This window comes from Epinephelus moara, chromosome 5, assembly GCF_006386435.1.
Source record: "Epinephelus moara isolate mb chromosome 5, YSFRI_EMoa_1.0, whole genome shotgun sequence".
Classification (NCBI taxonomy): domain Eukaryota; kingdom Metazoa; phylum Chordata; class Actinopteri; order Perciformes; family Serranidae; genus Epinephelus; species Epinephelus moara.
This window is the reverse complement of record NC_065510.1, coordinates 34,014,447-34,028,927: the sequence shown is the minus strand read 5'-3', so window position 1 is coordinate 34,028,927 and position 14,481 is coordinate 34,014,447. Positions and strand designations below refer to the sequence as shown.

At 41.7% G+C, this 14,481-nt stretch overlaps 1 protein-coding gene across 2 annotated transcripts in view; it reads right to left on the bottom strand.

Moving 5' to 3' along the window:
- Positions 1-4: 4 nt before the first annotated feature.
- Positions 5-14,481, bottom strand: part of LOC126389724 (inactive rhomboid protein 2-like) — a 40,739-nt gene continuing 26,262 nt past the window's right edge. For both annotated transcript variants that reach the window (XM_050043549.1, XM_050043550.1), the window contains 11 exons: positions 13,324-13,545; positions 12,891-13,002; positions 12,405-12,479; positions 11,404-11,565; positions 10,901-10,986; positions 10,089-10,152; positions 9,762-9,856; positions 9,544-9,619; positions 9,354-9,454; positions 8,464-8,617; positions 5-2,896 (listed from right to left, as the gene is read on the bottom strand). In XM_050043549.1, the coding sequence (XP_049899506.1) occupies positions 2,465-2,896; positions 8,464-8,617; positions 9,354-9,454; positions 9,544-9,619; positions 9,762-9,856; positions 10,089-10,152; positions 10,901-10,986; positions 11,404-11,565; positions 12,405-12,479; positions 12,891-13,002; positions 13,324-13,545 (1,579 nt within the window). In that variant the 3' untranslated portion in view covers positions 5-2,464. The remainder of the gene's footprint in view (positions 2,897-8,463; positions 8,618-9,353; positions 9,455-9,543; positions 9,620-9,761; positions 9,857-10,088; positions 10,153-10,900; positions 10,987-11,403; positions 11,566-12,404; positions 12,480-12,890; positions 13,003-13,323; positions 13,546-14,481) is intronic.

The window sequence follows — 14,481 nt, the reverse complement described above, 5'->3', positions numbered from 1 at the left end:
AACCTTATTATTACTAGAGTGGCATTTATTTTGACATGACTGTGTTAAAACACAGAGATTTTCACATATAAAACTGAAGCAAAACAGAACAGTACCTTGAACATGACCCGAAATTCATTTGAAACTTTCCCTTTTTATTCCAATAAATAGAAAAGGGTGAGATTATTTGGTCCCAATGCAAACACGGCAGTGTAACTGCTGCATACAGTCAGAACTGAAGACGCGGGTTGGTGCAGATCAAACTCACATGTCAAAAGGCACAGTAAAGAGGTTTCCTAAAATAAAGTGGGTGTCCTATGTTTTCAGTGAGTGGCATTTACAATCTAAATACAGTGGTGGTGAAACTGATTTAAACATTTGAACTGTCCAACATACAGCCCATTCTGCATTTAACAACTTGTGTTCTCAACAACACCAGATGATCAGTGAGTCAGCCCCACAGACAAACTCGCGTAATCTCATAACTCACTTAGTAACTCACATAATCCTGCACACAACAAGCATTACGGGGGCTTTCCTACAGCTGGGGTCAACACGCCAGAATCACAACAACAAACCAAATCCAAGACAATGGCAGGAACCCATGGAGGAAGTCTTTCACACTTTCGGTGTTGAAACATCCGAAATACACTTATCACAAGAATTGGGTCAATATCCGGTTTGTTTGTCCGGTGTGGTGTAAGATCTTAAACCAGTTTGATTTTATACCACCTGGCTGAACCAGTATTTATCATTATGTGTGGTTACGTTTTCAGATCTCGAGCATACAGCTGATAGCTACACTGTTTGCTTACATGACGAAACAGGTGTGCATACTTAATGCTTTCAGTTTAGACCTACAGCTCCGATGTTACGAGATGCTACATGGTAGTCAGACACTAGTTTTATGCTGGGACACAGTGTTGTTATGTTTCAAGTGCGACACCTGGTGAAATTCAGTTTACTGGTCCGATCATGTGTTTGTCTTATATCAAACTGGTTCTAAAGTTTTCACATGGGTCAGCTGCTAGCGTTGAGACAAAAAGAAAAGTGGAAAAAGCGTATACGTAGACGGCAAGACTTTGTCCAGGTTTGGTCTGAATGTGTCTGAGGAAAATCCTATGACTGCGGCAACACTACAGTTTAAAATCATTTTTCTTAAACTGTCAATAAGTGTATGATGAAACAAAGCCTTACGTTATATTTCACAAGCATATTAAGGCTCAGGTGAAACATAAACGACATCTTGTGATCCTATGGCTGCTTTCACAGAGTCAGAAAATACAGTACAAAACTTACTTTGATGTAACAAAAAATGCCTGTGTAGATAATCACTCCTGGAATAAAAATCATTTTCATTATTGTTTTCAGAGTAAATATACAAAAATGGTTGAGGCACCACCGTGTTGGCGGAAAAATATGAGATATTATACGCAGAGCTTGACTGAGAACATGTGTTTGTGGCAGTGACGTACAGAAAACAAAGGGATTTTAAAGATGATCATGCATATATAAGCAGCATGTGTCGTTGCTTTGGTAGGTTTCGGGTCAGAAATGTGTTCATCAGCATTCAGGAAGTTGATCACGAGCAGTATACAAAAGTAAAATGAGGCATCTCTGTAAAATGGCATAATCTGTTTAAGGCAACTAGTGGTTCTAGATAGAAATCTTACCTTAGTTGACCACTGATATTTTGAACTATTCCAGCTGCACAGTTAATACTTGCAACACCTTGTTACCTTTAGCATAACATTTCACTGCTCCAAAGACATGCCAAGTGCATACATACAAAAGAGGGAAGATACAAAACAGTTTTTAACTCTTAAAGTACTTCACAACTGTTTGAACATACAGAAGCAGCAGAAGTGAAAGACAGCGTTTGTAGTGTTAAACCCAGTGTTACTGAAAACATGAATTACTGACAGGAGGCATTTGATGTATCTCAGTTCACTGGGCCACAAGATACCTGATGACCCGCCATGGCATCAGTCTTCCTTTTCATCTCGGCTGGTTGTCGGTCCATAAAGGGAAAAGTGATAGAAGGGCCAGTAGGGTTCATTTGGCTTCTTTACACTGTGAACTGAGGCAACCAGACAGTGTCTCGCTCTGTAGATTGTTTCCTTTGGGTTCACCCAGCTTTGTGTAGTTTCGTCGTCCTGAGTGTCTTTTCCTGTCCTCTCATTCCGAGGATCTGCTAGCCTATTAGCAAATTAACATGCTAGGTAGTGCCAGGCCTGACTGAGGATTACAAAGGTTGAGTGAAGTTCTACAGTACAGTGAGCAAGTCAGCAGGCTGAGGGGAAAAGACTGAGTCAGTTCCATTCACATTGGCTATGATCAGGTCCTTCCTTCCCTTGGTGATCGAATAATAAACATAATTACCACATTCTTAAAGGCCACTGAGCTGACCTGGAAACAGCTGACCCGGTCATTGGCTAGAAGACAGTGGATCAGTAGCACAGCCACGTCATCAGCAGCCTGGAGACTAGTGCACCACATCGTTAATGTCATGGTCTATGTCGTACTTTTCACAGAACTTGCTCGTGAAGGGCAAGCAGGTGAGATGCTCCAGCCAGTGCCAGTTAATCGGGTAAATATAAAACCAAACGATGAGGGAAGAGAAAAGCCCGATGTAGGCCAACATTGAGACAGCAATCAGGATACGTTTCCGGTACTTGTCAAATGTCCCGAAGGTGACGTAGGGCAAGAAGGCGAAGGACAACAGCATGCCGCTGAGAAAACCAAAGATGTGCGCGATGTTGTCGATCCACGGCAGGAGGCCGCACAGAAAGAGGAAGAGGACAATGCCCAGCAGCTTGAGGAAGGCCTTCCATGGCTTCTCCAGCATCTGCCAACCTTGAAACAGCTCGACGAAGAGGCAAGCAAGGAGTCCAAACTGGGACCCTGCTGGACCCACCTGAAGGGAGAGAACAAGCGAACAGGTTACAGACTATCCCATAATTCAATTTAAACCCAACTTAACAAAGGAAGGACTTTTAGTCCTGACAAAAAGAAGAAGGAGTTCACCCCCCACACTGCGCATACATAAGACTCACATGTATGACTGAACACTGAGCATCTCTGATGTGTACCGGAGATAAAGAGCATACATCCTGCTTACTGGTGACTCAGGGCTTTTGGGTGACCTTCACATTAGTTAACAGTGTAGTTTATTTGCCTCATATAACAGTGATTTGTATTCTGAACAGTGAGTGCCTACTCCACTTGTTTGCTAGATAACACAGGGTCTCACAAGTAGGTCATATAGATTTGAGTTTAAATGTGCTACATGGGATTTTGTTCCTTTAGCTATCAACAATGTATCATGCCACGTTTTTGACATTCAATACCAACTCCTCGGCAGCACAAGACAATTAAACTTTCAGGTTTACTTATGTTGGCTGCACCCTACTGCAGAGATAATAGTCATAGTATAAGCAACACACGCAAGAGGCACAGGTTGTTTAGGAAGTGCAATTCAATTTCGGTTACTTTAACCTTACAGCAACTTACCAAGGCAGTATTTTAGGGAGTAATGGTTTAAACCGAGTCATTGTGACCAGCTCTAGGAGAGTTTAGCTATCCTTTTTAGTTTTAGATCTGTGGAAGAACCCCAGTATGAGCCCTGGGTCAGGCAGTAAAGGTGAGCAGATTAGAGAGATGTCAGGGCTGAGTTTGGAGGCTTGGCCTGGTCTGAGGCAGATGGCTAATCTGTGAAGACGTTAAAGTGCCACAAACAGAAAAGGAGCATGGCAAAGCACTCCTCCCACACACCCCAGACACGCAGGCTGACACGTTCTTAACACACGTCATGGTCACTCACTGTTGGCCGAGATAGAAAGTACTAAAACAGATGTCAAAGGGTGGTGCACAGACTGAAGAACACCTCTGCTAACCAGCTCATTAATAGTTAGTTATTTACTGTTGCACACCACTCAGTGAGAATGGAAACAAGACGACCTATCATGTATCAAATGAGCGTGTGTGTAGTAAGGGACAACACAGAGCAATTGGGTCATTATTGCAAAATGAATCCCAACAAAAATTATTTTATTTTTTCGACTGAGCATGTACGATCAGAGCTGCATCCATTCCAAAGGTCTGCTCTTCAGAAATAACAGACCAAACTATGCTGTAATTGACCAATCAGAATGGAGTATTTAACGTCAGATAGAGCCAGGTATACTTCGTCCAACATCAGTACAACTTCTTGCCAGCTCACATGTTCCAACCAGACTGACTGTCTGCCTAATCCTAATTCCTCCTGGCAAGTGACACATGTATAATCTCCACTTACACTTACACAGATCATAAACATAAAGGTTTAAAGATCTGAACAACAATATTGTGAATATATTGTATTATTTGTATTATTGGATCCTTTCCAAACCTTTATCGATGCGCACACTTGTTATTACATTTATGACCTTTTAATCTTTTTCTTTTGACTTGTGCTCATCTATCTACAGAAATTTAGGAGCAGTAGCTGAAGTTGCTGTACTTTCACAACTCTTTGGATTTGCTTTACTGGTGGGAATTATCCGTATTCCAGTCCAAGCTGCCACAGGGTCTCCTTAACTCCACAGTTAAAGGATAATCCACTTAAACTGCCTCCTTAAGCGTCTTGACCGCCCTGCGTTGTGCCTTGCATGTGCTTCCTCAGGTTATTCCTGGTGTGTGAAGAACTGTGAGCTGGTCAGTGCTAAGCAGAGCTGGGTGGTGGGATTTCTGGCTCTCATGTCAAGGTACGTCATACTGAGATCCACCTCATGTCGCACCACGCACATATCAGATGAGAGCAACTGGTGTCGGTTTATGAAGAGAGTAACAGATGTCTCGATGACATCAAGACATGAATACAAAGGCAAGATAAAATCTGTCATTGTTAAATAAAGTGCTCGCTTTACTAATCCACTACATTTGTCCATTATATGAACTCTTCCGTTGGTGTGTCAGGAAGAACATTTCGTGTTCATAAAGGCGTACAGACCAGAAGCATCAGATGAGTCTAGTTGTTCCAACAGTTGTTTTTGTTTAAAAGAAAAAATGTAATCCCATTCACTAATTACCGTAACAGTGGCCTTTGTGAACCCACACAATGGCATTAGTCTGATCTCTAAAAGGGGAAAGTGAGATTTACAGACACACTGAGGCGAACCGACATGCCAGTAAAAAGTAGGTAATCCAGACTGTTCTTTTCACACGGGCATTGACTTGCACAAACCAACATGTTTTTTATTCATTAAGATTACATTTTCCTCTGATATAAGCTTCTAAATCAGTATTAGTCTACAGTTTCAGGCTTGCAGCGCTCTCGGAAATGGCAGCTAATAAATACACTTTTAATAGTGTATACTGACATCACCTAATTAGTGCAGTTGATTCAGCAAACACTCTCTCGCAAACACACACCAACTTAATCTTGTGTGCTGAGAGGATTGCTACAGCTTTACATCAGCAAAGTTTCCATCAGCATCAGTGGATTAATTAAGGTATCAATATCCAAATAAAACATACGTAGCTTCATCCGGCAGGTGTAAAGACAGGTGTGTGTCAGCATAATCATCTTGTATGAGCCGTCGCTGACATTACCAAGTGAACACTGAACTTAACCAAGGTAGCCTTTTATTCAGCAAGACCCACTTTGTCTGTTGTGGAGTTTTCTTTTGACAGGCACATCCATAGACAGTATAAAAGAAGTGGATGTAGCCTCCGGAAGTGCCTTGAACATGCATTCTTTCTAATGGCCAGCAGGAGGCGACTCCACCAGTTGAAAAAACAGGTGGAGGTTGAGGAAATGACACTTCCTCCTACTTGATTTATTACCTCACTAAACATTTTCCTACTGAGTTTATGATATCAATCACTAGTTTTACATCCTCTCCAATACAGCATGATTGTATGCTCCCATAGGGCTCCCCCTTAGGACGTGGCTACCTTGTGATTGACAACTTGCTAGCATTGATGTGTCCATGCATTCTCAGAACCACCCTTCACTCCTCTACAGCTCCACCCTTTCGTCCATATATTGTCACTTCTGGCTCCATAAAAACAAAGATGGCCACAGACAAAATGCCAAACTTGAGGCTTCAAAACCGTAGTCCATAAACCACTGGGCTATGTCACAGTGGCTATGTCCACTTCTTTTATACAGTCGATGGCTGTATCCAAATAACAAAATGCAGCTTTCACTTTATGGTTGTAAATTAGTATTTTTTAAATACTTGCTCATCTTTAGCTACTTTATTTGTCCATGCAGAGAGATCACAGACAAATGCTGGTGACTCTCATTTGATGTGCTGATATGTGAAGTCCTGATTAAATATTTGTCAGTCAAACATTGTAGGTACAGTGACATCCATTGTCTAGTGAAATTGAGATTCTGCAGGTGGCAGTCTTTGTCCGTTGATGGCAGGTATCTATGTTCCTGTTAACTATTTGGTTCTTCTATTTATTTGAAACAAATGGCTGCCGCAGAAGCAAAACTATTGTCTGTCTAAAAGGCTAGAGGACTGCATATCATAACTTCTGTGTTGGCAAATGTCAGCACAGATTGTTCTTGAGATGCTCTGTATGTTTCTCAAACATTTATTTAATTTTTTAGAGTTGATTAAATACTTGTAGCCTAAAAACAACAGCACATGATGAGTGGTATGATTTGCTTAACGCTTGGTTGGATGGCACTGCACTCTTCATAGTGATGACTCAGCTATAGTAAAATGGCCTCATACCGTGTTGAAATAGCTAATTTTCTCCACGAGGTGTTTCCTGTGCCCCTCCAGACCTTTCTACATGAGAGCAGTCAAGTCTGCTCGAATAATCCCCAGTATGAGAAACCCCCCCCCCTCCAGTAAGTGAGCCAAGGTAAGCTGAGCTAAGCCACTGAGTGGGAAGAGAAGCAAACAAACTAAAGTTACAATGAAAATGTTTTCATGTTTTTTACCTTTTAATAAGTATTTTGTAACATCAAGAACTGCTGCAACATGAGTGGTTAAGGCCATCTTGATTCATGCAGCACATTTACACCAGATTTGGCAGCTATTAACTTTAAATAAAGCGGTGGCACGGAGGAGGGAAAGAGAACAATGCATCAAGTATAACAGTCTGACAATTTGTTAAAGCCAGCAGCTTTGGGTCTTTAATTAATTCAGCAAATGTTACAAGATTTTGTAGATTAGGAGCACAGATCCATCTCACGTTTGCCTCACAGCTTAACATCCCAGACATGAAGACCAACTTGGAGAGCAGTATGATATGCATGTATCTGACTGTGTGAATATGAGTGTGTGCAATATGCGTGTGTGTGTGTCAGGTATGAGTGCTTCACTAATATGTAAATCAGCTTGTTTTGAAAATCTCTTGCAAAGATAAGTTGTCCCCCCTTTTCAGGTTCTCCTTAAGTTTGTTCGCCTGGAATGTTACAGCAGATTCATCTGCCTTACATATATGTAAATATAACATCAGACGACAGAGTATGTGTAAATATATATGGATGTTTGTTTGTAAATGCATTTATGCTCGGTAAGGAGACTTGTGTGCGTAAGTCTTCTCATGTGAAGCTGTCAATATGACAATCGTGTCTGATTAAACAGACTTTCTTCATAGTGTTTTTACTGTTAGAGCCTTACTGTGCACTTTAAACACACCCAAATATGTCTGCATAACTGAATGTAACCTTTTGATTTACTCTGTTAACACACACTTTGGTTATAAAAAGGTAAGTTTACAAAAAAGACCAAGGAGTACTACTAATACTACTAGACATGACAAGAGGAGCTGATGTTAGTGAGCAAATTCCAGACCAGAGGAACTTTTTCATAGTTCAAAGAGCCTCCCTTTTTGTTGTGTCCACACCGCGGGACTTTTTAGCTCCTACTGTATTTCAGAGAAGGTACTCTCCCAGCACAAGTGGAAGTGAGTGAGTGACATAAATGCATGTTGATTGGTCGAACACAGCCATGCCACCCCAGCAACCACCATTTAAAAAAAAACATTAGCAGTGTAAACAACAGATAACACAAAAAACAAACAACAGCTCGTAACAAAAAAAAGGAAACAGGAACCAATGGATTGACGGTGAAGTCCAGGCTTTACTGAGCATATACAGTATGTGACGGTGGAAATACAACACCATATTGACTCATCAAAGCAAAAGTGATGTTGCCATACCAACCGCTGGCTGGCTTACAGCACATCACTTCTTTGTTCCTATTGGTGGTGAGAATGCAATGGAGAAAAAAAAAGCCCTTAAAGGTATGAAATTTTAGGGGGAGCTCCCCAGTGGGCAGTTCCTCTCAGGACACCTTCACTCTGTTATTCACTAACAGCCAGATGAAGCTCACCATTGTCATCCTGCTCCAGCCTGTATGCCAGATCAACCCGCCAAATCATTAAGTGTGAAAGCGCCCTGTGTTAGCACCTGCAGGTGTTTTTAGAGTTAATGTGTGCACTTTATATCTGTATGTATTTATGGGAAGAACTCACCTCAGCTCTGTAGGGCAGGAACAGTGCAGAGGCGAGGTTTCCTGTGATACCACTGAGGATATAAATGATGGAGATACGGACCCAACCTGCCAGCTTCTCCAGGTCTCTCAGTATGGTCATCTGAAACACCACTGACACCACGCAGTGTAACAGCCTACACACACACACACACACATACACACACACACACGAAAAGAATTAAACAGATGTGCAGTCTGCTGATATTTCGACCAGCGCATTAATTCAAGTATGCATGTTTATATAAAATGCAATAGGGTTGGGATGATTCATGTCATGATTGACATCATAGATTATGGAAATACTTTGATTTACAAAACATGCATCAGCATGTCACAATTAAGTAAGCTGCTCCTGGTCAAAGCATGGATAATTGTTAAGTGTAGCCCTTCACTGCAAACATCTGAAATGTTTCCTTTAAGCTTTCTTGGCCTGTTTTTTGCTTGTTTTAACAGCAGGGAATTCCCATGTGCCTAGAATTAGCACTAAGCATCAGTATGCATGTGCATGAGCAGCTCACGAGCACTGGGGCCTCATTTAGAAATATTTCATTTAGTTTGAATCCTGAAGGATGCTGACAATGAAACCACACTCAGTAATCATTGCACATGACTGAAACAGCTCATTGACTCAGTGTAATAGGCTTAACACTTGTCAAAGCATATTAAACATTCTCTGAACGCTATTTAGCAGTTATGAAGTGTTGCTTCTGCAGTGGCCACATCGATACTTGAATGGCTGACTCAGCAGAAACCCAGAAAACAAAACAAAAAAGGAATTTTAATTTAATAGCCCCAACTAAATGTGTGAAAAAAATTACTTTAAGAGTTAAATCTTTGTGTAAGGACATTTGTGAGGGGTGCGGTGCGTACCCAGCATGGAGGAAGAGAGAGAGCCAGAGACGGTAGAACTGATCAGGAACGTCAGGGTTGAGGAAGGGCAACAAGCCGCATACATCATCCAGACAGTGAATCTGTGTAAGAGTAATATATGGGTTCAGAAATACACTAACACACTGACTGACACACAGACACACACATAACACATGCGCACACACACTACCTGAGAGCAGAGTGTGGCCTCCTCGTGGAAGTAGCCATGCATGAAAGTGCAATATTCTCTGGTCGTGATCTCACATCTACAGAAGGGACAAGCAAAACGAAGTTCAAATATTCTCCAGATGACCTGGCACTGCATCTGATGAAGAAGTGGGGCAGTAGATCATGCTGATATCTGCAGGCCTTGAAGGCAGTAAACAACATACAGCCCACGTGTCTCACCTGCCCTTAGTTCCTATGCAGCAAGGCCGTCCCTTGATGTTACAGTCCATGTGTTTGTAGCCTGTGTGGTTCCACAGCTTGGGAAAAGTACACACCTGGAGAAGGACAAGCAATGAGCCATTACATAGACATAATATACAATAACCTTTGTCTTTCTCTTACTTCCTGTTGTAGAACTCACACACACACACACACACACACACACACACACACACACACACACACACACACACACACAAACAGAGTAGCATAGAAAAAAATATTTTGTTTAAATGAGAAACGCTAATGTAGAAAATGAATTTCCAAATTAGTAGCAGTGTCCCTCACCGGCCACTTGGTGATGTCATCTGGCCATGTATGAGGCTCTGCAGAGGCAGGCTCTTCACACACTCTGGTCACAACATGCAACACACGAGGACAAGAATAACAAACAAACAAACAAAAAAAGACTTGAAATGACAAGCGAAGTTTCGCACTTAAAAATCCATAGTGACAACAAACTTGATTTATATTGTTACTTAAAGCCTTTACAAACCGGAACAAAGAAGAATTAATGACATGAAAGTGCAAAATACACTCCTGCAAATATTTTTCATACCAGCAGCTATTAGAATTTGTGACGGTGGCAACACTTGTTCAACAAACTGTTTTGATGTGAATAGTTTGGCAGTGATGCAAGTTTGCAACAACTACCAGGATCCTATTGACACAAAGCAGCATCTGTCAGTCTGTCTCAAGTAAGATGTTGTAAAGCCTGAGCTACTGTGAGCTTTTAATGAGTGTCCTTTCAGCAAAATGCTCTGAGTGAATTTGAGATCCCTCTGTTCAACTGTTACGTATAGGTCCAGGGATTTTACTGTGAAAGGCAGGGAGGTGGATCTGGTATGTGCTGCCTTTGTCAAGAATGAAAGGAGTAATAGTTTGCTGTCTTGGTTTGGAATACAGAGCACAACATGATTTGTTGATGCCTTTATTTTTGGTGTGAAAGCTCAGAAAAATGTACCTCCTTTTGAAAACAACAAAAAAAAAACCCACTTTTTCACCACACAATATTCATGTTCTGTGTGAAAGTACCCATTTCAACAAATACACTGATACACACATTGTATATGAGTATGTCACGAGGCACGTATTCTCACCTGGGATCCTGGTGACAGACAGAACCAGAGGACCTGCGGATGTCCACCGGCTCATTGTCCCATTTAATAAAGGTGGCCAGCGTTTCCTGCGTATACAGTTATTTTTCAAATTTATTATCTTTATTTCAGAGAATAACAGGGGAAATAAAGAATAAACTGAAGAGTAATCACAGTTTAAATCGCAGTTTAAAAATATCTCTGTATGATGGAAAGTGATATGGTTCATTAAAATCTTACTTTATTAACTGTTTCATCACAAATGTAATTACTATAATCCTAAAAACTGCAGAAGTATGCAAAGAATGGTGATAATGTGCTTACAGATTATCATCTCACATAAGATGGCATGTTGTTTCTATCATATTGGATTGAGGTTTTTTTAATTGCAATGTCTTGTGCATATTCACTGAATGTGTCTTGACCTCTTTCTCAAACCGAAGCTAAGTTTCTCATACTGACAAGCCAATATGGTGAAGTATTAAGGTGTAGGATAAACCGCTTACAGAGCAGTCGGAGCTGAGGGTCTGCACGCATCCCGCGTTGTCATTCTGAACGCAGCAGCCAGACTCTCTCTCCATATCTTTGGCCCTCTTGATCAGGCTAACTATCTGTGAGTCCTGACGGATGCACGGCGAGAACTTGGCCCCCAGGTGGATCAGGTCGTCCTGAAAAGTGGAGTAAATTATCGTAAAAATACACAAACCTGGCAACACACATATGCTTTAGTTAAGTGATCTACAGAGAAGAAAAACTAAAAACCCACTCCTCCTTACATGTGTTATTTCTGGATGTAGATTAGGTTCCTCAGTCTTTTGACAAGTCTTAAATATGTCTTCACAATACTGACAACCTGACACTTCGTAAAATAAAACCGCCCGTCGAATGCGGGAAATAAAAATATCTGTTTGATGTAATTTAGCTGACCCTAGCAAAGAGTCACTAAAAACAGTGTGGGCAAGAGGAAGGCTGGAGCTGGATGAGAGCAGCAGTATGTGACAGGAAATGCAGCAAGTGTAAAAGTCACAAAGTAATGATGAGGGTGTGACCCTGTGTCAGGCCAAGCAAAAGCGTCAAAGTAAAAGGTGTTACCAAACAATACGTCTGACTGTGAGCAAAAATAGAACTTGCACCCTCTTTCAATTGTGTTTCAAGTTTATGTTGTGTTTTCTTGTTTTGTTCTTTTACTTTTAAGGAGTCTATTGTAACATCTGGCCAGGGACTACAGATGAAAACTAGCCTTTTGGCTAATTCTGACATATTTACAGCAATGTTCATTTCTATGCACTGTCCCTATCAAATAAACTAAAAAAGTAAAGTAAAGTAAAGTGAATATCCCTTGTTTAATTCACAATCTGTGCATTTTAGGACTGGCACATCACTTTCAGAAACAGCTCCCTTTGGTTTTCTCCAGCAAGACAAACCTCTAATGTGAGTGTTCATCTAGCCACACAGTGAAAAACATTATGTAATACAGCAGCTAAACTGAGACCAGCAAGAAACTCACAGAGCTTGGACCAATCCAGAAGTTTTCCTGTTGGATATACTTGACACTCTCGTAAATGCCTTTGTTCTTCAGCACCTACAGAGGACGACAGAGCGATACAGTTAGAAACAGATCTACTGAGTGTGTAACATGTTAGCACCAAAACATTTAAAGCTCATTGTTCAATGTTGAAAACATTTTGTTTCTTAAATGCATCTTCTTGTTGGATGATTTGTCCTTGCTTGGATTAAAAAAAGAAGAAGAGAGACATCACTTTTATGTTGCTTTCAATATTGAATGCTTTCAGTCTTGTATTGATTGAGCAGTTATGAAAGTGCATCCAAACAGCATAGATTTCTACACAAAAAACATTAACCAGCCACTTAAGCATTACAGATAGCAGAATGTTTATGTCCTCTTGGTGGTAAAATGTAATTAATCATGCCAAAACATTTTAAATTAAGTCAGTATTTCACAGTAAACCTCTATGTTTTGAGTTTGACTCACCAGCTCAGACGTAGAATGTTGTGCAAACCCCACAGGGGCAAAACCGTATGTACAACAGGCCAGCAAAGTGATCACTATATGGACAAATGTGATCCAGTAGGAAAAGTAGGGCCTAAAATACACAGCAGAGAACCACTGTAAATCAGGTGGAAGTCATGACTGGCCAACACAAACTGTCAATCCTGGTGTCAAACATCACATTACAGGGAAGGAGACTATCTTCAGTTAAATAAATAGGCCTATAACACCTCTTTTTTACAAGTCTAAAATTTAACTTGTATATAACACCCATCTTCTCTCCAGAGGTTTCATGGCATTTCTTACTTAAAAACTGCTCAAAAAAATTAAATGAAACAATAAAGAAGCTGATTTCCCTGCTTAGTCTTTTTTCTCAATAATCCACAAGTATGTCCATACAGTACTCATTCCCGACCTGTGGCTGTGGAAGTCGTCCAGCTGTTTCTGGATGTTGCTGCTGAGGCTGCGACGGTAGTTCCGGTTCAGCCACTTCCCCACGACGCCCATGCCGTACTGACGTTTGTGTTTGTCAAATGCAAAGTGCTTAACTTGGGAGGCGATGCGGCCACCCCGACGAGGACGGATCTTTTCAGGGGCTACTGGTGTCCTGGGCGTTTGAGATATGCCCTTACTGGGGCTGGAAGAAAAGCATTAAAGAAATGGAAAGGGGGCGAGAGAGAGGGTGAGGCATACGTGCTGCAGTGTTGTCTTTCTGGCATTTAAGGTTTGCATGAGGCGCGTCTACATTTAAAACAATGAATTTGAGGGTGCAAAAAACTTTAGGTTACTTGCTTAACCCCGGTTCTCTGAGTAGCATGAGTGAGTGTCTCACATTGGGAACGCCCTCGGCGTGACCTCGTCAGAAACTCCTTTTACATTACGCCAGCCAGGATTGGCTGGAACTAAGCACATCAGTGTCAGGATGGGTGGAGACCCTCCCCCTATAAAGGGGCCTGACACTGCACTGCACGTCATTCAAAAAACCATCACCTCTTCCTCGCTACGAATGAGCAAGGAGGGTGGTCTGGTGAGGCACTCACTCATGCTACTCAGAGAACCGGGGTTACGCAAGTAACCTAAAGTTCTCTTTCATAGCATNTACGCCAGCCAGGATTGGCTGGAACTAAGCACATCAGTGTCAGGATGGGTGGAGACCCTCCCCCTATAAAGGGGCCTGACACTGCACTGCACGTCATTCAAAAAACCATCACCTCTTCCTCGCTACGAATGAGCAAGGAGGGTGGTCTGGTGAGGCACTCACTCATGCTACTCAGAGAACCGGGGTTACGCAAGTAACCTAAAGTTCTCTTTCATAGCATTCGTTTCGTGTCTCACATTGGGAAAATACTGACTCCCGGATTGCTGGGCAGATGTTGTCAGAGTGTCAAGACTAACCGCCCTGAAATAAGCCACACTAGGGCTTGGCCAAACCAAGCACTGAATGGGCCAGAGAAGAGGCTGTAACATCAAGCCTGTAGAACCTGGCGAAGGTGTGTGGAGAGGCCCAGCTTGCTGCGGCACAAATTTCCTGAATGGGGACCCCTCTGAAAAGGGCCCAGGACGTGGAGAGACC